The sequence below is a fragment of the Notolepis coatsorum genome, assembly GCF_963971535.1.
Source record: "Notolepis coatsorum genome assembly, chromosome: 19".
Classification (NCBI taxonomy): domain Eukaryota; kingdom Metazoa; phylum Chordata; class Actinopteri; order Aulopiformes; family Paralepididae; genus Notolepis; species Notolepis coatsorum.
In genome coordinates this window covers 26,475,823-26,501,424 of record NC_140183.1, presented here as the reverse complement: position 1 = coordinate 26,501,424, position 25,602 = coordinate 26,475,823, and the positions used below count along the sequence as shown (strand labels likewise).

The 25,602-nt window shown below is 42.8% G+C and overlaps 2 protein-coding genes across 2 annotated transcripts in view; one reads left to right on the top strand and one right to left on the bottom strand.

Moving 5' to 3' along the window:
* The window catches only part of bmper (BMP binding endothelial regulator), a gene marked incomplete at both ends in the record, with an annotated part of 43,695 nt that extends 39,532 nt beyond the window's left edge, over window positions 1-4,163 (top strand). The window contains 3 exon segments of the mRNA XM_084336586.1: window positions 677-1,016; window positions 2,041-2,171; window positions 3,982-4,163. Of these exon segments, the coding sequence (XP_084192712.1) occupies window positions 677-1,016; window positions 2,041-2,171; window positions 3,982-4,163 (653 nt within the window).
* A 3,152-nt stretch (window positions 4,164-7,315) lies between these two features.
* On the bottom strand, window positions 7,316-25,352 carry eaf1 (ELL associated factor 1). Its single transcript, XM_084335996.1, has 6 exons — window positions 25,114-25,352; window positions 21,701-21,795; window positions 16,519-16,655; window positions 15,360-15,538; window positions 10,905-11,111; window positions 7,316-9,991 (listed from the first exon to the last, which is right to left on the bottom strand). The coding sequence occupies exons 1-6, from the start codon at window positions 25,214-25,216 to the stop codon at window positions 9,942-9,944; spliced, it is 771 nt and encodes a 256-aa protein (XP_084192122.1). The 5' UTR covers window positions 25,217-25,352; the 3' UTR covers window positions 7,316-9,941.
* Between the last annotated feature and the right edge of the window lie 250 nt (window positions 25,353-25,602).

Sequence of the window (25,602 nt, the reverse complement as noted above, 5' to 3'; positions counted from 1 at the left end):
GATATAGTGGGGTTTAGTTGGTTTGATGGAGGTGTGTGTGTATATATGATATAGTGGGGTTTAGTTGGTTTGATGGAGGTGTGTGTGTATATATGATATAGTGGGGTTTAGTTGGTTTGATGGAGGTGTCTGTATATATATGATATAGTGGGGTTTAGTTGGTTTGATGGAGGTGTCTGTGTATATATGATATAGTGGGGTTTAGTTGGTTTGATGGAGGTGTGTGTGTATATATGATATAGTGGGGTTTAGTTGGTTTGATGGAGGTGTGTGTGTGTATATGATATAGTGGGGTTTAGTTGGTTTGATGGAGGTGTGTGTGTGTATATGATATAGTGGGGTTTAGTTGGTTTGATGGAGGTGTGTGTGTGTATATGATATAGTGGGGTTTAGTTGGTTTGATGGAGGTGTCTGTATATATATGATATAGTGGGGTTTAGTTGGTTTGATGGAGGTGTCTGTGTATATATGACAAGCAGCAGCTGGTTGTTCTAAAATACCAAAACAGGAACCATGTCAATTATTAAAAACATATTTTGCGTCAAAGCTTTCAGATGCAGATTGAAATTCAGAGAGGATTGTTCTCTTGTTTTCTGAGAACTGCGCTTCAGAAGCTCTCATAGATCCAATTTGATCTCTAACCGAACCCCCCCCCCCCCCATCCCCCTCCTCCCAGGCCTGGAGATCACGTGGGACGGCGACAGCTTCGTGGAGGTGGTGGCCGCCCCCCACCTGCGCGGCCGCCTCTGCGGCCTGTGCGGCAACTACAACGGCCACAAGCGCGACGACACCATGGGCGGCGATGGCCAGTTCAAGTTCGACGTGGACGAGTTTGCAGAGTCGTGGCGCGTGGAGGGCAACGAGGTGTGCTCCCAGAACCTGCCGCGGCGGCCCGCCTCCTTCCTGTGTCCCGGGAGTGTCAAGGTCAAGTTCCGCGCCCACCGCGAGTGCCAGAAGATCAAGTTGGGGGAGTTCAAGCAGTGCCACCGCGTGGTGGACTTTGCCCCCTTCTACAGGTACTGAGGACGGGAGGCTTTAGGACTGAGGGCCAGGACTATACTGGTAGCTCGCAACCTTTTTGGTGTCAAGGACCCCAGACTTGTTCCACATTAGGCCATGGACCCCAGACTTGTTCCACATTAGGCCATGGACCCCAGACTTGTTCCACATTAGGCTGCAGACCCCAGACTTGTTCCACATTAGGCCATGGACCCCAGACTTGTTCCACATTAGGCCATGGACCCCAGACTTGTTCCACATTAGGCTGCAGACCCCAGACTTGTTCCACATTAGGCCATGGACCCCAGACTTGTTCCACATTAGGCCATGGACCCCAGACTTGTTCCACATTAGGCCATGGACCCCAGACTTGTTCCACATTAGGCCATGGACCCCAGACTTGTTCCACATTAGGCCATGGACCCCAGACTTGTTCCACATTAGGCCATGGACCCCAGACTTGTTCCACATTAGGCCATGGACCCCAGACTTGTTCCACATTAGGCCATGGACCCCAGACTTGTTCCACATTAGGCCATGGACCCCAGACTTGTTCCACATTAGGCCATGGACCCCAGACTTGTTCCACATTAGGCCATGGACCCCAGACTTGTTCCACATTAGGCCATGGACCCCAGACTTGTTCCACATTAGGCCGTGGACCCCAGACTTGTTCCACATTAGGCCGTGGACCCCAGACTTGTTCCACATTAGGCCGTGGACCCCAGACTTGTTCCATATTAGGCCATGGACCCCCATCTGATGAGGTTTTGTCTCAGGGACCTCGATCAGATAAGATCTTTGTTGTTAGATTTGACTACATCCATCATTCTATAGCTGAGATTCCAGTGGAGAAAGTGAAACCTGTGATCAGAATAATCAGTATAGTTTTTCATATATATTATGTTCTTTCAAGAAATAGCACATTATTTAATGCTATATTATTATTGCTCCCTCATACTTTGAATGACAGCAACGAGTCAATGACATGTTACCATACAATCTATTTACTTTGTCTTTTGTGTCCCCTGCCGCCCCTAGGTCTTGTGTGACAGACATGTGTGAGTGTCCAGTCCACAAGAACTGTTACTGCGAGTCCTTCATAGCTTACAGCCGGGCCTGCGAGAGGGAGGGAACACCTGTCCTCTGGAGGCCTGACACAGCTTGTATGGGTGAGTGACAACACACAGAGGCCAATCACAGATCACCTCAGTGGGAGTGGTGGCCCAGTAAACGTACTTTTCTTAGTGTAAAAGTCAAAGATCTCATGATCTTGCATGCATCGCACAGATGTGGCTTTCTCTATTGTTTTGATTACTGGACACATTTTGAGTTTATAAGACCGTTGGTAAAGTGGAATGCCACCGGTTTTAACACAAACACAAACCACTCGGATGTAAAGTCTGTGGCTGATAGACAATAGATTAACATATTAATGATTTGTACTCGGTGTCAAATGTATTGAAGTGTGTATTATTTGCTGATGATACAAACATGTTCTGTACAGGGGAGGACATCCAGCAGCTTATGAGCCTTAAAAATTGAAATGAATAAATACAAACTCTGGTTTGATATAAATAAATTATCTTTAAATCTAAATAAAACTAAATGTATGGTGTTTGTGCAATGATCTTGCCTTACCTCCATTACTGAACAGAGGTATGGGGTAACACATACAAAACAACCATAAATGCATTGATTATCCTACAAAAAAGAGCAATAAGATTAATAAACAATGCAGGATATCGGGACCACACACACACTGTTTCTACAATCACATATTTTGAAGTTCATTGATATGGTAAACTTTAAAACTCAAGTTATGTACAAAGCAAGAAATAAGAAGCAAGTAAGAAGCAAATGTCTGGAGAAAGAGGGGGGATACAACCTCAAAGGACCATTGAACTTCAAAAAACCTGTGATGAAAACAAACCTGAAAATAATGTGCATCTCCTCTTACGGAGCCACCCTGTGGAATGGGCTAGACTAGAGGATGAACAAAAATATTGTGAAAACATAAATCAATTCAAATCTAGACTAATTTATTTTTATTTTCGATAGATACAGAAGGGAAGAAGAGCTTTAATTGCATTTAATTAATAAAAAGGTACATATGCTATTGTATTATACGTTATATTATATTACATTATATAATCATATTATAATTAATTTGTATTAAACTATATTTACACTATATACTATTATATTATGGTACTATATTATATTGTATATATATACTATTGATTGATTGATCAATCAATCAATATAAAATACTATATATCTCATTTCGCATTATATGTGTTGTATACACTATTATACTATATACTATTATATACTGCAGGTATACTATACTGTAATGTGTACTGTAAGTATGTACTGTAATGTGTACTATATGTATGTACTATGTATGTAAATGTAAAGAAAATGAAACTTAAGTCTTCAGGGGTAGGGCCCGACAAGCCTAGTGCTTCTCCCTAGCCCTTTTCGGACAATTGGACAATGCTGCAATAGCAGCTGGTAAAACTTTGGCGATTTATGGAATGACCATTGTTATGTGTCCAAAACCCGAAATAAAAAATAACTGAACTGAACTCGATGGGGCTCTGACTTCATGAGGCTATAACATGTTTATGTGAGCTCTCACACGCAAAGGGGGTGTATATGGTATATTCTAGCATCAAAAGTAGGTCTGAACCTAAATTAAAACCTCATTCAGGTGTGAATTCAATAGGGGAGTAGGGAGGGGTGGGCAACATGAAGCTCATTTAGAACCTAATGGCAGTTGGTAAAAAGAATACGTAAATTCTGTAGAGAGAAAAACGAACAATATCATTCCTCTCTCACACAGTACCAGCACACCACAGGACCACACATAGCACAATGCAAGACAGACAGTAGACTGTATATAATGCTATGGTCATGTACGTGTTATCATGATGTCTTTATTTTTCCTCCTTCTCCTCCTTCTCTATCTCTCACCAGCCACCCAGTGTAAACACGGCGCTGTGTACGACACGTGTGGGCCGGGCTGCACCAAGACCTGCGACAACTGGAACGAGATCAGGCCCTGCCACAAGCCCTGCGTGGCGGGCTGCCACTGTCCCGCCAACCTGGTCCTCTTCCAGGGCCGCTGCATCAAGCCCACGGCATGTCCCGGCCGGTGACCCTAGTGGTCCTGGGGGGGGGGGGGGGGGGGGTTGTCGGAGGCCAGGGAGAGACCAGAGACACCGCAAATAGTCCATACATGAGGGGGCCAAAGCGGCCGACGATTTGGGGCGACGAGGAGTCGGGGGTAAACAGGGGGCCACAGAAGGGCCAAAGGTTGACCGAGCGGATGTCGCGAGGTACACAGGGTCCATATTACCGAGGGAGTGTGTTGTTGTGTGTGTGTGTGTGTGTGGTGATTTGAGGCGACGGTGATGGACAGAAGGGAAACTCAGAGGCCTGGCAGTTCAGGTAGATGCCCTGTCCATCCTGAGAGAGGTAACGTCCACGCCGTCGCAGACCGGTGCTCTGCAGCTGCTTTTTTTCTTTTTCTTGTGTATCCACAAGGGGGAGCCAAAATCACCACCCCACAGCTCGCTATATCATTCACCACCACCTCACGGCGGGAAGATGTGTTTAGTGTTGTAGAGATAGGGATAGTTTTAAAGGTGGAAGCTCATTCAGGGGGCTCGTGTCGAAGACTATGTGGCGTTTGAGATGCTGTCCTGTTGAACTCTCGTCACACGAACATGGAAGCATATGTTGGCCATGGACCCTCAGGAAAAGAGCTGGGCTAATGGACTTTTACTTGAGCCAATATGGACCCAGAATCTCACTCAGTTGCAATAAAAGGAACAGTCAAAACATGGAAACCCAGTGTGCGCATCTTGATCGGCCACGTTGCAAGCTGCCTACATAAGAGACATCATCCATGAAAACATTGTATCAAACTGACCCCCCCCCTGAGATCTCTTTCCATAGGGATATTTTAATACTGTAAACTAACCAGATTTGTATGAAAGAAAGACAGCTTTTGTATTATTGTGGTTATAATTAATATTATTATTTGTTGATATTGTTTATTTATACATCGATCGAACGATCAAATGATACGTCGTAGCAAGAGTCAGAATCATAAATATAATTTCATTATAAATGATTTAAAGGGAAAAACAAAGCTATTTATGTATTTTGTTGTGTAACTTTTTTTTGCGTGTGTTATCGTTTGAAGAGAGACACCCAAATGTGACTCAGTTGTCGTCATCGTCCCACAGCAGGGAAGAGTACTGTGTTCTGTCAGGTTTGTCGTCGTGTCTAACTGACGGTGTTCTTCCAAACGTACATTTCACTTGACTCTCTGTAAGGAATTATTTAAAAAAGCAGCAATATAACCCCATTCATCAACACGAAATTCACCTCTCGACTGCTGTCATTCTTCCTGCTTGTTTTAAAGGCCCGATCAGTGGTCCACCCACCATCACCACCACCAAAAGTGAGATTTGTTGATTGACTGAGGTCTTGATACGGAACACTAGGCAACAGCTACATATGAGTTTTTCTAATATATTTGTTGCATTTTGTGGTTGTAAAAGCTTTGTTTACATTGGTCATGTTTGTAAACACTGAAGAAAACAGATATAATGGGTTAAGAAAGTTCATAAATTGCAGATTTTCCATCTACAGGTGAAACTTTTCAAGGATCCAGGTGAATAAACCCCACATTGACATGGTCAAAGAAAATAGTCATGGATTGGAGCTTTAAACTTGTACATTAATATCCCAATAAAAAAAACGCAAGATGCCGTTTACGCCACCCGGAATAAGTACATATAGCTACTATAAGAGCAACCCAGTGATCGCTGGGGGTATGCTGACATTAGCCAGGACACTGTTGGGGTTGGCTGTCTGTTTAACTTCTGTTGCCATCATAATATTCTGTAGTAATGTCAAGTCAAGTCAAGAGTTTTATTTGTTCCATTCATTCAGGGATATTAACCCTTTCACTACCACTACAGAAGGTTAACCTTTCACTGCCACACTACAGACAAATAACGTATTAGTCGAATTTAACGTACCCGTTAACTATAAACGAGTGGATAGATATAGAGGATGGTATTAATAAAAACAGCATAATTAGACATGCCAATCCAACGAAAGATGAGCTGGACGCGCTGGAGAAAATCCACAATTAAACCACCAAGTCGACGGCCTGGGCATTGAACTGTCCCAACTCCCGGAACTGTCCGAGGTGCTGATTACTTTTTCCTACTTTTGCTTGCATTAGACTCCTATATCTATCCACTCGTTTATAGTTAACGGGTACGTTAAATCAAACGTAACGTTGTCTGTGGAGTAGGTCATGTTCACAGTTTCCGTTTGATGAATGGTAGTTGAAACTTTCTACAACATTCTAAATAGAATAGAATAGAAATACTTTTATTATCCCGTGGGAAATTTGACACTGCAAATCGCTCAACATTTAAACATTTAGACAGAACAGGTCACGAATTAGAATAATAAAACAAATCAAATGCACTAAAGCCAGCGCAGTGGTATATTCATGGCGATTTATGAATATACTCACGGTTTAGAACGCTCTCGACCAATCACAATGCGTGGTTGGACCTACCTGTTGTATAATTAAGCTTACAGTATTTGGTCAAATAAGGGTAATCAATTGAATTGTAATTAATATCCATTATCAAGTTCCATCTTCAGAAGACAATAGAAAAACTGTACACACATACACAGAGTACACACCCCTATGCATAGCTGTCTCTATGCCTGTACATCACAGCCTGCTAAACAGCTCTACCCAAGAGAGCGAAAATGTGTACCAAATGGAGACATCCATTGAAAGAAAATTGTGGCTATGCATTGAATTTGTTGTATCCAGACTCAGAGTATCACAAATAACCACAAACTAAGCATGTCTGAACACAGTAATTTTCGCAGAGTACATTTTACTCAAACTGAGTACATTTTACTCAAACTGACTACAATTTTACTCAGTTTGAGTCAAATGTACTCTGGGAAATTTACTGTGAACATTTATGATTTATGCAGTGATGTAGTTATCAGAAAAATAAATAGTATAGTTCTATATGGATTTTACAGTTCTAGTATTTTTTTTGCATAAAGAAACCATATCTTTATGGCTGTGTTCATCGTCGTTTCCAGGGACAGTGAATAAACAAGGCTGCACAGATATTTTTTAATTTTTTTCAACTCATTTTCAGTTTGTTATTTATAAGAGAGACCAAAATAATATAATAATATATTATAATAATATATAATATAATATTATTTATTCAGTGTGTTAAGGGGAAATAATATCAGTATAAGTAGCACTGGTTAGTTTACTTCCTGTTTGGGCAGAGATGTCCTACTCTCTGCGTAGGAATGTGCAGAGAGGGGGGGAGAAAACACAAGATGAAATGCATTTGCTCACTTTTAATACACTTAAAATCTTTAAAAACACATGGCACAAAACCATAGCACTAAAAGAAAGAAATTACAACATAGAAAGCACATGAGTTTGTCTAAAAACAGAAAAGAGAGTCCAAAGAAAATGGGGGCGTTACAGATGCTAGATGGGAATATACACAAGCTACTAGTTACAAATACATGACTAAAAACTGTCACGGTAACAAGTACTGTGTGGTCTATGTTACAACCGCACCGATATCCAACAACTAAAACAACACCAGTCCTGGCTGACCTTCAATACATACAATCGTAGAGTAAAAGAAAATTTCCTTTGTGGCAACATGGGAGGGTATTTATTAAACCAATTATTGTTATTATAATATTATTCAGCGCCATGTATGCCCATCCCTGTGGTCAATGGGCCACGCTTTAAAAGATAGGCATTTTCACGATGCGTCACGATGTTTGCAGAGCTATATCTATATTCTATATTATAGCTATGGAGACAATACAATACTATTTGACAGTCACTATCTCTCGTCCAACAAAATTTGGACACCATAGCTGTCATGTATACGTTTGCGTGTAGGTGAATATTGTATAGTTTCAGAGTGATCCGGGCTAATTCCTGGAAGCTGAGTTATGGAGCGCTATGTGCATTTTGCAAAAGTCATTTGCGTTGCTCGCCTGGACATGATACTATTTCCAAATCAAAGGTATATAATAGGTATTATTATGTTTCATCATCTTTTATCTTTTATCATGAAGGCATCAAAGGGGGGGGGGTCGTTTTGTGATGCTCTGATCGTCAGCAACGGCATACGTTTTGGAGTACGTAACATATGATCGTTGCGATCGATGTGAAATCATTGTAGGTAGGATCAAAGTATGCATGCAGTGTGCTGGACGCGTTCCAAGGGGCTCGAATTAAGCCTTTCACTTGCCCGGGTACCATTTCTCCGCCCGGACCATATAAAATGTAACACACAGTGTGAAATAAGGTTTCAAAGGGTAGGCGATACTGCCACCTAGCAGGATTTGGCCGGCATTGCAATCTCGGGGTCTCAGAATGAGTCCCAATGATACACCAAGGTCCGTGAGACTGTATAGAATAAAAAAAATCGAATAAAAGAAAACGATCGAAAACTCGACTATACTCAGGTTTTGGCGCTCAACGCATGGCGAGATAACCCGACTATAGTCGTGATTTGCCGTGAATTAGTTAATCATATATGTAGCCTTATATCACATTACCAATAATTGTATTTGGACTTTGTGCCTTTACCTTAGAGAAATATGGATGTGCACAAAAATTATACAGAATGATATTCACTTACGACAGTAGCTCCTGTGAACGGGCAAGAATCCACCGACGTCAGTGTCAACTCGTATGAATTACACATCCTTCCATAAAAAGCTAAACGAAGAGAATTGATGATGTCATGCTGTAACGCGAGTTTGTGTGAACGGTATGACCGGGAGATGATTGAACTGGTATTTTATGCTATGAGCCAGGGGGGAATTCCACCCAAAATGGGTTTAAAGTTGATATTTTCGCTTCGAGCGCCACAAACTGTTGTATTGGAGACTTGGAGTGACGACAGACGTCTCCAAAACTCGGCAAATCACACCGAAACTATCTGGATGGATGGATGGATAGCACTCCAGGTAAGGAGGAAGAAATATGTTATATAGACTTTTGGGTGAACTGCCCCTTTAAAGACATGACACAGAGAGCGTTAAACGAACGCTAAAGTGCTTTACGTATATGGTGACCTGTCAATCAGGACTACACAAACAGCTGAAGAACCTGCTGAGTAAGAGTGTTCACACCGTCAGACGACACTAACTACATGCACATCTATTTTACACACATATTAAAACACACACAGAGTCACTGGGAGTGTGTTTCTTCTCATGTCCCTCTTGAGAAGCATGTAGACACCTGAGGGGGGGGGGGGGGGGGGTGCACCCTGTGACCTCTCTCTGACCAGCAGGCCGCCCTGCCACACCGCCATCACCTGGAATATCTGAGGTCTGAGATGTACTGTGAGAATCCACCACGGTACTGATAGAAACACACAGAGAGGATGAGTGTCCTTTTGATAAAAGAGTGGATGAGGGCTGATAATTACAATAAGCTCATTCGCCCCCAATCGAGACGAAAGAAGAAGGAAAAAAACAAACACTGATTGAGTTGATAAAACTGAACGCTCTATGTAAAGAAAATATGTACATGCATTTTTTAATATATATTTCCCAAATTTGTGTGGGAACATTTTAAACTTTTTAAAATCTTTTTAAGAGTTTGATATACAAAACAAAATATACAGCTAATAATATAAAATACACTCTTATATCTCCAGGTTGGCCAGCCTTTTTAAAAGAAATACAAAATAAACACTTGAGGGTAGTTACCACAGCGAACGGAATAAAAAGGATCCAGGTGGAATGGAGGAGGAGGAGATGATGGGGTGATGATGACAAGAGGTAGAGAGAGAGGGAGGTGTGTGTGGGGGGGGGGGGGTTCAGTCATCATCGCTGTCACTGCCCGACTCGCTCAACTGCAGATCGTTCCCTGTGAAGAGATGTCCCAGAACAAGGTTTGAGTGTCTTTTGTGTGTCTTTTCAAGGTTTGTGTCTCTTTTCAACTCAACCGAGTCAAAATAGCTTTGGGTCACAGTGTCTCGAGGCTCAGAAAGTCCATCTTTAACTTGTCTCCCGCTCGCCATCTACTAAGGATGGGCCAATATATTTTAAATTCAATACATCACGAATCGCGATACAAAAACGAGACAATGTGTATCACGATGTGGAAAACCCTATCTGGTATGGTAGGAGCCACAGATTAGATGACTTGCACGTTTACTCTCTGTTACCCATTACAGTTTATACAGCAGAGGGCGCATTAAATCACCATTACTATACTGTCTCTGGTAATGTTTTTATTTATTTATTATTATTTCACATTTATTTCACCAGGCAAGTCACTGCCAGTGCCGGTTATGTGAATCCCTTAAAAAATGGCAGCAGGCGTCAGTCATGTGTCTCATCAGTTTGTCAAATGTCTGACCAACCTGCTGAAATCATCAGTGAGGTAGTGGAGCCTCATAACACATGTACTGTATGTACTGACAACCACAACGGTACAATGTATCTATCCACTGGCAACCACCACCCTCTCACATCATCTGATCTGTGATTTGTGAATGTAAAACTATTCTGTTGGACAATTATCTTAGTTTTTCTAGATCGAGTTAGCAAAGCGTTCTGTGTTTGGAGAAGCAGTTGTTTATTTAGTTTGACATAATCATAAAATGTTGAAGCTTTAGCAGCATGCCACTTGGGTAAACAATACCGGCTCTTACGAAAATTTAACACATGGCAAATTCTTTGCATATTTGTTTGATTCGGGGACAATGAGATGTCAGAAAGCTTGCTAGCATAAACCCCCCACACACAAACACACACACACAGCCTATGGTACTCACGAAGTGTGTTCATGAGCTGGTTGCTGCCTTGCTGGCGCTCAGTGCCTCCGTTGGCCGTGGCGTGGCGGCTGGGTGAGGGCTGGGCGGGAGGCTGGGGGGCGTCCTGCTCCACGTCGCTGCTGGAGCTGTCGTCACCGCTGGCCGAGTCTGAGGAGCTGCTGCCACTGCTGCTCATCTGCTCAATCACCTCCACCTCAGCCCTCAGCTCTGAGGAGAGACCAGCACACTGTCAACACAGACCTGTAGCTCTGAGGAGAGACCAGCACACTGTCAACACAGCCCTGTAGCTCTGAGGAGAGACCAGCACACTGTCAACACAGACCTCAGCTCTGAGGAGAGACCAGCTCACTGTCAACACAGACCTGTAGCTCTGAGGAGAGACCAGCTCACTGTCAACACAGACCTGCAGCTCTGAGGAGAGACCAGCTCACTGTCAACACAGACCTGTAGCTCTGAGGAGAGACCAGCACACTGTCAACACAGACCTGTAGCTCTGAGGAGAGACCAGCTCACTGTCAACACAGACCTCAGCTCTGAGGAGAGACCAGCACACTGTCAACACAGACCTGTAGCTCTGAGGAGAGACCAGCACACTGTCAACACAGACCTGTAGCTCTGAGGAGAGACCAGCTCACTGTCAACACAGACCTGCAGCTCTGAGGAGAGACCAGCTCACTGTCAACACAGACCTGTAGCTCTGAGGAGAGACCAGCACACTGTCAACACAGACCTGTAGCTCTGAGGAGAGACCAGCTCACTGTCAACACAGACCTGCAGCTCTGAGGAGAGACCAGCTCACTGTCAACACAGACCTGTAGCTCTGAGGAGAGACCAGCACACTGTCAACACAGACCTGTAGCTCTGAGGAGAGACCAGCTCACTGTCAACACAGACCTGTAGCTCTGAGGAGAGACCAGCTCACTGTCAACACAGACCTGTAGCTCTGAGGAGAGACCAGCTCACTGTCAACACAGACCTGTAGCTCTGAGGAGAGACCAGCACACTGTCAACACAGACCTGTAGCTCTGAGGAGAGACCAGCTCACTGTCAACACAGACCTGTAGCTCTGAGGAGAGACCAGCTCACTGTCAACACAGACCTCAGCTCTGAGGAGAGACCAGCTCACTGTCAACACAGACCTCAGCTCTGAGGAGAGACCAGCACACTGTCAACACAGACCTGCAGCTCTGAGGAGAGACCAGTACACTGTCAACACAGACCTGTAGCTCTGAGGAGAGACCAGCACACTGTCAACACAGACCTGTAGCTCTGAGGAGAGACCAGCACACTGTCAACACAGACCTCAGCTCTGAGGAGAGACCAGCTCACTGTCAACACAGACCTCAGCTCTGAGGAGAGACCAGCACACTGTCAACACAGACCTGTAGCTCTGAGGAGAGACCAGCACACTGTCAACACAGACCTGTAGCTCTGAGGAGAGACCAGCACACTGTCAACACAGACCTCAGCTCTGAGGAGAGACCAGCACACTGTCAACACAGACCTGTAGCTCTGAGGAGAGACCAGCACACTGTCAACACAGACCTGCAGCTCTGAGGAGAGACCAGCTCACTGTCAACACAGACCTGTAGCTCTGAGGAGAGACCAGCACACTGTCAACACAGACCTGCAGCTCTGAGGAGAGACCAGCTCACTGTCAACACAGACCTGTAGCTCTGAGGAGAGACCAGCTCACTGTCAACACAGACCTGTAGCTCTGAGGAGAGACCAGCACACTGTCAACACAGACCTGCAGCTCTGAGGAGAGACCAGCTCACTGTCAACACAGACCTGTAGCTCTGAGGAGAGACCAGCTCACTGTCAACACAGACCTGTAGCTCTGAGGAGAGACCAGCTCACTGTCAACACAGACCTGCAGCTCTGAGGAGAGACCAGCTCACTGTCAACACAGACCTGTAGCTCTGAGGAGAGACCAGCTCACTGTCAACACAGACCTGTAGCTCTGAGGAGAGACCAGCTCACTGTCAACACAGACCTGTAGCTCTGAGGAGAGACCAGCTCACTGTCAACACAGACCTGTAGCTCTGAGGAGAGACCAGCTCACTGTCAACACAGACCTGTAGCTCTGAGGAGAGACCAGCTCACTGTCAACACAGACCTACAGACCGGCTACAAGCTAGCCTAGCTTAGCACAAATGAATGGAAGTGGATAAGGATCAGCTAGCCCAGCTTAAAACTCCGGGACGCGTGAATATTAAAGGCAACCAACTTGTGTTCGGCTTTTCTCTGATTGGCCGCGCCCCCCCGCCCCCACGCGCAGGCAAGCGCAGCCGTCCCACGTCCCAAATGAAATCCAAAGAGCAAGCGCGGCAGCGCGGGCAACCAACTTCTGTAGTGTTGGGCTGCTGTTCCAACGCACTTGTGTTGGGCTGCAGTAGCAGTGGAGCGCTGCTGACTGATTATTATGTTTCGCGTTTTTAACAACCAACGGTAGATTCACTCGTCACTGTACATGTATAAACAAAGCCCATACAGTTATGAAATAATAAACACTGTTAGGACTCGCAATAATAAACACTGTTACGACTATATATATATATATATATATATATATATATATATAGGTACTAAATACCTATATGTCCCTATGCCATAAATGTCATGTATGTTGTGTATGTCATAAATGTCTATATGAATTGAAAATGGGGGACCCTGATGTAAACAAGACAAACGTCTTTCTCAGGTCTGCATCCCCTTAACAATTGTATGTATTGAGCCGTACTGTATTGTACCCATTCTGCAATCTGTTAAATAAAGTTTTCATTCATTCATTCATTCACTATCTGACTCTTAATAATAAACACTAGTGTTAGGACTATCTGACTCTTACTAATAAACACTGTGTTAGGACTATAAACACTGTTAGGACTATCTGACTCTTAATAATAAACACTGTTACAGTGTTAGGACTATCTCGAGTCACGCGTCACTACTGTAACTAGAAACTCTGGGTGTCACTGTACATCAGTAACGTTATTTCGCGTTTTTAACGTCAGCGGGGCGATGCGGTGGTTTGTCGCCGGCTTCCGTGCACCGCCGCCGGCTCTACAGCTCCAGCAGCAGCGGCCGTTCCTCCGTTGTAGAACGAAGCCCTTCAATGACCGCGCTCTCATATTTTGCGAATGCATAAACTATGTCTTAAATTATGGCTATGTGTCTAATATGGCTGTCACTTATCAATGACTTCGCGACAGCCATATTAGACACATAGCCATAATTTAAGTTATAGTTTATGCATTCGCAAATATGAGAGCTCTGTCATTGAAGTGGGTGGTGGCAGTGTAACAACGTTCACCCTGATGTAAAGTAGCGATTTTTATTGTTTTGTCATGACAACCCAATTACATAATCCAACATATGTGTAAAGAAACAACATATTCCAGTTAACGGTATATTTTTTAATGATTCATTACGGTATAAATTAGGTTAACTGGAGCTGTAGAGGCTCCTTGCTGAAGAGCCAGCGGGGCAATGCGGTTGTTCATTCACCGGCTTCCGTGCGCCGCCCGCGGCTTGACTCGGTTCAGCGTTCACCCTGATGTAAAGTAGCGATTTTTATTGTTTTGTCATGAAAACCCAATTACATAATCCAACATATGTGTAAAGAAACAACATATTCCAGTTAACGGTATATTTTTTAATGATTCATTACGGTATAAATTAGGTTAACTGGAGCTGTGGAAACTATTATCTTAAATTATGGCTATGTGTCTAATATGGCTGTCTCAAACACAAGGACCTGGGGGAGCCTCATGCGCATGCGCGGCTCTCTGCCGCGACTCTCTTGTCTCTCTTGTCTCTCTTGCCGCAAGGCCGCGTGCTAGTGGATTGATTGATTGGCCGTGTGGCCAATCAGAGAAACGCTGAACGAAAAGCTGAACACAAGTTGGTTGCCTTTAATATTCACGCCTCCGGGCGCGGGACAGGTGTTTTTGGCCAACAGCTAGGCCAGCTGGTCCGTATCCACTTCCATTAACTTGTGCTAAGCTAGGCTAGCTTGTAGCCGGATAGCTTTCTACTAAACGCACAGAGAGGAAATTGGTATCTACCTTCTTGTCTGACTCTGGAGAAATCGGTAAGTGCATTTCCCATAATGTTGGTGTGTTCCTTTAAGAGTCAATGGGATACTTACACAATAGGGCTGAACAATAATGTGGATCCATATTGATATTGCATCATTGAAGGCACTCAATACCTATATCACAAAGGCTGCCATTTTTAGAATTCCTTTTTCATAAGACATTAATCTGTGACATTTCTATGATTAATATAATCCATTCAATATTTGTATGAAGCATGAATATGATATTGTGTATATGTGGAGCAACTCCCTAGGCACCAGGCGTCACTCCAGATGCTCCGACAAGAGTCAACTGTATGTCCGAACATCTGCGCTGTGGCCGGTGGATAAGACGAAAGGGAGACGGTCCTCACCCCTCTTGATGTCGTCCAGCTGTGGCTCCGGGGAGGGGTTGTCCTTTGAGGGGGAGGGGGAGGGGGAGGTCTTGCCCCCGGCCCCAGGCTTGGTGGGGGCTCTGAACTGGGAGCTGGGCTGATTGGCCCGGACCGACTGCTGCTCGATCCTGGCCTGGATCTTGCTGCTGCCCTCTGCCCTGGAACACAGCCAAGGACACAGAGCAACACGCGGTCACTCTAGATTCTAACCAGGGCAGGAGGCCACCATCAGCCACAGTGGCTGCTGGGAAATCCTACAGTTTACCAGCGGATTTTACTATTTCACCAGCTGATTTGATCTTTAAGAGCCCCAAATAACTGGAAATGATGGTTAATCGCCTATCCAGAGTGGCAGGTAGAGCAGGCAAACGGAGAAGCTTGCACATCCAAACTATACAGGTGTGTAGGAATGGGAAGATTGTGTTGTTTAAAATATAATCTTGTTACTTCAGTAAACAATAAGCTTTTGCAACAAGTACATCACTTTATTCGCAACTAACGTTTCATCAGAGTACATGAGGATTATTATGCTCCGATGAAAGTCCACGAGGACTGAAAGGCGAATAAAGTCTTGAATCTAATGCTACAGTTACACTCTTCCTTTCCATATGATTGCTATCATACAATCACGCCAGGACCAAGTCTGGATGGTCCCAAATCAAGATTTTTGTTTCTATTGTTAATGTTATCTGATGAGCCAAACTTGGCATCCCAAACTAGTCTAGACTTGCATTAGTCTGGGTGGAATCTGGCCACAATGTCCATATGAGCACTGTAGGTAGACACATAATAAATTAAATAAAAACAAGCACAAATCCTCAATAGCTGCAACGGATGCACGTGTCGTGCACGCACACGCACACACACACGACTTCCATGTCAAATTTCAGCCTGCTAGGAACGAAAACTGTGGCCACTAGTTTCAAGTTTGTTTATTATTTGTCATAATAAAATACAGAATACTTTATGATGAAATGCTTGTTTCTGTATGAGCCCCTGATAGTGTGCTACATACAGTAAAGAAAATAAGTTAAAAAAAAATAAAGTAAGTAAGAAGTAAGTAAAAAGGGTGGGGACACTTTTGTGGACCAACCAACTAAGAGAGCAAGCTAATACATAGTGACCTTTGACCTCCTACCTGGTCTTCTTGACCTGGATGCTACTGCTCAGCTTCTCTAAGACAAACTCCCCCGTGTCATGGTTGATGATGAGCACACAGTCCTTCTGATACGGACGCTTGTTCCCTTTGAAGACCGTCATGGGTGGAGTGGAGCCCTGGGAGGAGCATAGGGTTAGGTTAGGGTCCTATGAGAACCATAGGGTTAGGTTAGAGTCCTAGGAGAACCTTAGTGTTAGGCTAGAGTCCTGAGAGAACCTTAGTGTTAGGCTAGAGTCCTGAGAGAACCTTAGTGTTAGGTTAGAGTCCTAGGAGAACCTTAGTGTTAGGTTAGAGTCCTGGGAGAACCTTAGTGTTAGGTTAGAGTCCTAGGAGAACCTTAGTGTTAGGCTAGAGTCCTGAGAGAACCTTAGTGTTAGGTTAGAGTCCTGGGAGAACCTTAGTGTTAGGCTAGAGTCCTGAGAGAACCTTAGTGTTAGGTTAGAGTCCTAGGAGAACCTTAGTGTTAGGTTAGAGTCCTGGGAGAACCTTAGTGTTAGGTTAGAGTCCTAGGAGAACCTTAGTGTTAGGCTAGAGTCCTGAGAGAACCTTAGTGTTAGGTTAGAGTCCTAGGAGAACCTTAGTGTTAGGTTAGAGTCCTAGGAGAACCTTAGTGTTAGGTTAGAGTCCTAGGAGAACCTTAGTGTTAGGTTAGAGTCCTAGGAGAACCTTAGTGTTAGGTTAGAGTCCTAGGAGAACCTTAGTGTTAGGTTAGAGTCCTAGGAGAACCTTAGTGTTAGGTTAGAGTCCTGGGAGAACCATAGGGTTAGGTTAGAGTCCTGGGAGAACCTTAGTGTTAGGTTAGAGTCCTGGGAGAACCTTAGTGTTAGGTTAGAGTCCTGGGAGAACCTTAGTGTTAGGTTAAGAGTCCTGGGAGAACCTTAGTGTTAGGTTAGAGTCCTGGGAGAACCTTAGTGTTAGGTTAAGAGTCCTGGGAGAACCTTAGTGTTAGGTTAGAGTCCTGGGAGAACCTTAGTGTTAGGCTAGAGTCCTAGGAGAACCTTAGTGTTAGGTTAGAGTCCTGGGAGAACCTTAGTGTTAGGTTAGAGTCCTAGGAGAACCTTAGTGTTAGGTTAGAGTCCTGGGAGAACCTTAGTGTTAGGTTAGAGTCCTGGGAGAACCTTAGTGTTAGGCTAGAGTCCTAGGAGAACCTTAGTGTTAGGTTAGAGTCCTGGGAGAACCTTAGTGTTAGGTTAAGAGTCCTGGGAGAACCTTAGTGTTAGGCTAGAGTCCTGGGAGAACCTTAGTGTTAGGCTAGAGTCCTAGGAGAACCTTAGTGTTAGGTTAGAGTCCTAGGAGAACCTTAGTGTTAGGCTAGAGTCCTAGGAGAACCTTAGTGTTAGGTTAGAGTCCTAGGAGAACCTTAGTGTTAGGTCGCATTCACACCAGAGCTGTTTGGTCCGCTTTAAACGCACCAGAGTTCGTTTCCTCAGATAGTCCGCTTGGTTTGTGAAAGCTCATTCAAACTCTGGTGCGGACCAAAAAAGCGAACTCTGGTCCGCCTGAAAACGTAGGTCTCGGTTCGCTTCCAAGTGAACCCTGGTGCGTACGTTTGCGGTGTGAATGCTCATCGGACCAAACGCAAGACCAAATATAGGAAGTGACCCGATAAACTGTGCATCTTGAGTAGAAGGAAACAAAACACTGCAAAACAAGCACGCGTGGAACATGTCTCGTGGACAGACGTGGGCGAATGAGGAGGTAAAAGCCCTGATAGAAATATGGTCAGACGAGCTAATTAAACAGCTGCTTGTGGCCACTCACAAAAACAACAAGGTGTACAAGTTGTTTAGCGAGAGAATGATGGCAATGAGCTTCAATCGAACAATGTCACATCAAAGTTAAAAAACTGCGTCAGCATTTCAGCAATATATGAGAATAATGTGTGTGCGCTGGGCTGCTTCGCAGAATAATGTGGTGTATGTGTGTATGTATGTGCGCTGTAGAGCTGTCCCTGAAGCCTGTTTTGGGGATTCTGTATATATCCAATAGACGAACGCCCTTTTCGATTGCGTGACATTGTTCAGAAAGTTTGGTGCACTTGACAAATTGCAGTGTGAAAGCAAACCAAACCAAATGAAGAATGCAACAATGTTGCAACTTCACCCCCCCGAATCGCACAGAGTCCACCAAACTATGTGAAAGCGACCTTAGGCTAGAGTCCTGGGAGAACCGGTTAAGGTCACTTTCAAACGTCATTGTTCAATGGTGTGATGATGCAAAACTTTTTTTTCTGCACCCATCTAGACTAAAATCAAAACATAGTGAAACTGAAAGGAGGAAAACTAGACGAAAAAAAGGACTAAAGCTGATTGGTTGTTGTTGAACATCTCATACAGCATAGTATGTCTGTCACAACCTAACTGTGATTGGCCTAGATTACAATATGATGAAAAGAAATCAACATCATTTGACTCAAATAAATGGATGTGACAACAAATAAGACTAAAAACATGTTTTCTTTTGTTGTTGTTGTTGACTAAAACGTTATAAGAAAAACTATTGGGAAACAATAAGTAATATGTGACTAAAGCGAATAAAGGTTTTAATCTTAAACTGCTGTCGACATTAACATTGTTAAAGATATTTGTATTTTTGATTGTATTTACATACAAATAACACTGGATGACCTGCATTTGCTTCACCGTAGGTAAACTACATCTAGAGTACAAACTAAAAGGTCACTTAGAGACATGTTAACCACAGCCATATTTTAGGCACCGGCATGAAGTCATCCAGGGAACACGATAAACATGTTTAATTTTCCAAAGCAAGTACAGGAAACTGAGAGGGGGGGGGGGCAGTTTGATCACTTCCAGGGTTCTTTCATCATTGTATTATTTATCAAATAAAATACATTGACACATGGATGTCAGAGGTATTAATAATCACTCATATGAGCTGAGACAGACTGATAAACCTACGTTTTATATACAGTGTATTTGTATTCAGCCTTCTTCACTTTTTTCAAATTTTATTAAACATTTTTCAAAATGTATCAACTTTATTTGATAGAGCGAAGACAGTGGCATCATATACAAAAAGATATGGAGGAATCCGAACACACCGGTCCCACCATGCTAGCTCACCGGCAGAGGGGGTAAATCAGGCTCTTTTTGACAGAAAGAAAATGGGCACTGGCATTTTCGAAGGGGTCCCTTGACCTCTCACCTCAAGATATCTGAATGAAAGGGGGTTTTCAAAAGAGCCACAAGAGTCACCTCTTTACAGTCATGCCAGCTTTATGACAATCCCATTTTTGGGACAGAACCATTCCGTTTTTTTGCACAAAGTCCAAAGATGTTTTTGTTTTTTTGCAACATTTTCACTTTGTTATTTTGGGCTATTGTGTAAATTGATGACGAAAATACATTTTAATAAATGAAATGCTTTTTAAATTAAAGGCAGACTAAGTAGATTCAGCCACTAGATGTCACTAGAGCACCACCAAAACAATGTTTACAAGCTATACCAAACTGTACCATCGATCTGCAGATCAAAGAGTCAAACTAGGTATTGCAGATCAAATATGACTCAAGATCCAGCAACATCATATCAAACTTACTAAAAATGTTGTCAAAAACATATTTTAGGTTCGACTTTAAAAAAAAGAGAAAGTTGACAAGCGAACATGCATTTCTTTTTGGAAATGGGAGCAGGGAATCACAAACTGTCCACTAGCAGCACATTTATCCAATCAGGAAATGTCCAGAGCACAGCAACATAAAGAAATACAGGCAGAGGGCAACCCGATCTCACTTAAAATATGTAAATAAAGTACTAATCAACCACAGGAAAAAGGTACATATTGTACATTATGTTATAGCCATAAGTTATATATTGACGTATTTATGAAAATGAACAATGTGTACGTATTACAAATAAGTACATATATTACATATTAGTTTTCAGAAAACGTTTGAGCTCCCCTGCTGGGGAAGACTACTGAGACACACTTTTCTGATAGCCTTGCACAAACCCTAACGACACTGTTAAATTAAACTAACCATAACCGTCTAACCATAACCCTAACTTCCATCTTAACCATAACTGTCAAACGTTAAAACGAACCATCCTCATAGTATTGCTGTGTTTGTATCTAGTCTAGTGGCGAGAGCACTCGCCCACGACCACAATCATTGTTGGTTCGACTCCCAGTCGCAGTTTGTTTTGGACTTTTGACCATACAAAACATAAATATATTACTTATACAGACGTAAATATTACTTATGGCTATAACATAACTTACATCACCTGTACATTGTATATTACTACGGCACGTTACTGTTACATTTGCACTCTGGTTGGATGCCAAACTTATTTTCATTGTACTGTACTTGTAGTACTGTAATGTACTTGACAATACATTTTAATCTAATCTAAACATTATGTACTTTTTTTCCCTGTGGTCGATCAGCACTTTATTTACGTTTTCTGATGAGATGTTGGAGGGAGGGGCCTCTGCAGAGACCACCACACACTTCTAATGGATCATAATTGATGATTGAGAGGGATTATGTTTGTATGAGTCATAGTTTTTTTTTTTTATAATTATACTCATTATACCTTTAATAACAACTCACAATGTGGAATGTTCAGGGGGCTGAATGCTTTCTGAAGGCACTATTCTGTCCTTGGTTTATAAAAGCATGCTTCCTTTTATAACACTACCATTAGGAAGTGTTTCACTACTTTCACTACTCAGGAATGTGAATCCATTCCCTACGCTCCAGGAATGTGAATCCCTACCCTCCTTCAAAACCGCTCTCAAAGAGCACCTACGGGTGGCTGCAATTAGAAACTGGCCACCGTAAATGTCAAAATTCCACCCCACCCAACCCCCTCTAATGTAAAGTTTCTATTTTTTTATGATGTTCTCTCTTTCTTACACAGTACCGTATATTTCTATGTCTTGTATGTCATAAATGTCTTGATGAATTGTAAACAAGACGAAATAATTTTTCTGGTCTTCATCCTCTTAGCAGTTGTGTGTATTGAGTTGTACTGTATTGTACCCATTCTGCAATCTGTTAATAAAGTTTTCAATCAATCAATAAAAACATCAAAGGTTAGCCTGTAGGCTAGCAACATGGCTGCCCTGAAGCACAGTTATGTCCTACCATCTGTGACTCAGTAGTACACCAGTAGACATATACAGCCTTACATGAATGTGAGGTAATGTTATGGTGACTTCATCGCCTTTCCCAACTTGTAACTCTCCCTCACAGCTCGTGTCAATGGAGGCTGGTTTGAAGTCATCTGCAAAGTGAAGACAATGGGTACATATGAATCGTAAAAGGGAATTATATCACTTCAACTGAACAGAATTGAACTAATTAACGACAGAGAATTTTTACTTTATCGTGTATGCTGCGTGATATGCACTTTAATTGTGACTTCATACGTCACAATTCTTGTTAAACGTAGAATATGTAACGGCATCACAACAGCAACCTCTAGGCAAACAAGCCCCATTTTGGTATTGGATTTTGTAAAAAGAAAATTAAATAATTTGGTCTGATGTGTAGATCAGGAGTTTAGTAACTTTGGGATGTGGCCAGCAGTGGCAACCCCTGCCCCCTCTAGCCCTACTCAATTCCAACCCACAGACAAAAACAAAAAAAGATGAACAAAACACAATACCAAGCGTGGCTCTTTTGCCTAGGGGTCGCTATTTGACGGCACCACAGATTCCACCTTAAAAATGTGCTATAAAACATTCAGCCACTGGATGTCGCACTAGAACACCAGCATTTAATTGATCCAATCAAGTGAATCCCAAGTGGGGAAATGGGAAGTAGGGAGGGGATAGTAAACAACAACATTAATTTCGCCAAAATCATTATTTTGGAAGGGGGGATGGTTGGGGGGGGACCTTCCTAAAAGCTATGTGGATGTATTATTAAAAAAGAATAATAATACAAATAAAAAAAAGATGACCCTGATAAAAATGTATCTATAGCACATTTAATGCAAACTTTAGAAAACAGACCCCTACTAATTGGTAGCGTTTATTTTAGATATTGGGAAGTGACCAAAGTCACCATCAATCACCATAGCGGAACATTTTTGCTTTAGCATTTTTACTTGAACACAAACAGTACTGTATATGTAGATCTGGTATGTCATAAATGTATAGATGTAGCAGTACTGTCTATCTGTATGTCATGTATGTCATATATGTTATGATGAATTGAAAATGGGGGACCCTGATGTAAACAAGACAAAAGTCTTTCTCTGGTCTGCATCCCCTTAACAATTGTGTGTATTGAGCTCTACTGTATTGTACCCATTCTGCAATCCGTTAATACAATTTTCAATCAATCAATGAACCGCTCCCTTGTGATTGAAACGTGCGTGTGGTGTGGAGGTAGCAAACAGCCACTACTCTTCTTTCGTGTAACGTCAGAGGTCCAACTCCGTATCTTGTAGCCATGCCCTTAACTCTGGTCCCACATCAAAGAGGCTGGCTTCCGAGGGTGGTTTGTATTAGGGGTGGGACGATACATCGATCCAGATCGATACATCGATGTAATTATCAATGATCGAATCGGATCGATGCGATGTAATAAGATCGATTCATATCGATACTCTTATTTTGAAAATCCTGTGGCGAGTCTCATATCCGCCCAAGAACAACAGCAGTAGCTCCGTGTGTGTAGATGTTACAGCATAGCATTCTCCCTTTCTGTGTGTGTGTGTGCGTGCGTCTTTGGAAAGACCAGATGAGGTCAGAGGAGTTTGATGTTTAAATGTTATTTAAACATAAACAATATAATACATAATAAATGTAGGCCTATACATGATCATGCAACATCAACAAATTGTTGTAGGAACGGTTTGGGAGAGGGAGGTAGGGAGGGGTTTTAGGTTGTGAGTTTTGAGTTCCAAAAAATTTTGCTTAAAGTTTAAAGCTCAATATATCAAAACGTGGCACTTTACAGTGAACGGGAGGTCTATTTGTATTAAAAACAATATTGATTTTCTTTTAAATGTCTGGAAGAGCTCAAAAATACAAATGTCAAATGATATTTTCATTACCTTTTTTTGGTTGATCTAAATGTTACTGATTGTGTTAAATGGGCATATGATATCATCTCATATCGATTGCAGGCACCTGAATCTAATCGTATCGTATTGTATCGTGAGAGACTTTGTGATATCGGCAAATATCGTATCGTTGTCCAAAGAATCGATATCGTATCGTATCATGATGAAACTGGTGATTCCCACCCCTAGTTTGTATAGGGGGCAGATGGTCAGGATGTGGTCAACAGTCTGCTCAGGGTCTCCACACTCACATGCAGCGCTGTCTGCCAGGCCCCACTTCTTTAATGATGCTTTAAAGCGACCAACCCCAGATCTTAAACGGTTCAGCAGAACCCATTGCCAGCGTGGAAGATAGTCTCCTGTGGCGCCATCTCCTACTACTCGTGATGTTATTATAGAGGGACTGTGTGTGTAAGATGTTATTATAGAGGGACTGTGTGTAAGATGTTATTGTAGAGGGACTGTGTGTAAGATGTTATTGTAGAGGGACTGTGTGTAAGATGTTATTGGGAGGGACTGTGTGTAAGATGTTATTGGGAGGGACTGTGTGTAAGGTGTTATTGCAGAGGGACTGTGTGTAAGATGTTATTGGGAGGGACTGTGTGTAAGATGTTATTGCAGAGGGACTGTGTGTAAGATGTTATTGCAGAGGGACTGTGAGTAAGATGTTATTGAGAGGGACTGTGTGTAAGATGTTATTGGGAGGGACTGTGAGTAAGATGTTATTGTAGAGGGACTGTGTGTAAGATGTTATTGTAGAGGGACTGTGTGTAAGATGTTATTATAGAGGGACTGTGTGTAAGATGTTATTATAGAGGGACTGTGTGTAAGATGTTATTGCAGAGGGACTGTGTGTAAGATGTTATTGCAGAGGGACTGTGTGTAAGATGTTATTGCAGAGGGACTGTGTGTAAGATGTTATTGCAGAGGGACTGTGTGTAAGATGTTATTGCAGAGGGACTGTGTGTTAGATGTTATTGCAGAGGGACTGTGTGTTAGATGTTATTGGGAGGGACTGTGAGTAAGATGTTATTGAGAGGGACTGTATGTAAGATGTTATTGGGAGGGACTGTGTGTACGGTGTTATTGCAGAGGGACTGTGTGTAAGGTGTTATTGGGAGGGACTGTGTGTAAGATGTTATTGGGAGGGACTGTGTGTAAGATGTTATTGGGAGGGACTGTGTGTAAGATGTTATTGGGAGGGACTGTGAGTAAGATGTTATTGAGAGGGACTGTGTGTAAGGTGTTATTGCAGAGGGACTGTGTGTAAGATGTTATTGGGAGGGACTGTGAGTAAGATGTTATTGAGAGGGACTGTGTGTAAGATGTTATTGGGAGGGACTGTGTGTAAGTGGCTGAGAAGCTCAGCTAATGTCATTATAGAGATCAGTGTTGTTGTGTAACAACAGACAGCATGCGTGAGGAGGGACGAAACATACAGCATGTGAAATAGACAGCGACACGTTAGAAATAGTTTTAATAGCTGGTTGTGCACCTCACACACCAGATAGTGATCGTTCTACTCACATCTGATGGTGTGGAAGGAAGACTTCGGCCTCTTCTCAAAGCTCTCTCCGAGTTTCAACACATGCTCCTCTTTGTCCAACAGCGGATTGGTACTCCCGTTCATGGCTTCGTTTAAATCCACATTGATCTAGAATATACCGAATAATAATCAAATAGGCGCCGGTTAATATTACGAGGGTACAATAAAACATAAAAAAAAGTAAATAGCAAGACAAAGTTAGCCCCCTGGCTAATCTTTAGCACAACATTCCACTCGTCATGCGCGCGCAGCCACGCCTCTTCCTGTTGTGTTCCAGCCACCAAATATCACCGACGTGACCCGACGGCGCTCTGCTTTTTTTATTTGATTGAACACAAATATTACACAGTAATTAAATGCACAAATTGCATAAATATAATGTCAGCCTATTGCATCATCTGCCGAGGAGACAGTGTCAATCGCGACGGTAGCACACAATGGAGGAACTGTCACCACCTGATCCATAACAA

Bases quoted from the DNA above. Each gene is read 5' to 3' on its own strand.
- eaf1 (XM_084335996.1), bottom strand. From the start codon at position 25,216: ATGAACGGGAGTACCAATCCGCTGTTGGACAAAGAGGAGCATGTGTTG. The intron at 11,112-15,359 runs GTGAGGACCGTC...GTCTCTCCTCAG, and splicing joins GCTGGACGACATCAAGAGGG to AGCTGAGGGCTGAGGTGGAG. The intron at 9,992-10,904 runs GTGAGTACCATA...ATCTCTTCACAG, and splicing joins CCAGCTCATGAACACACTTC to GGAACGATCTGCAGTTGAGC.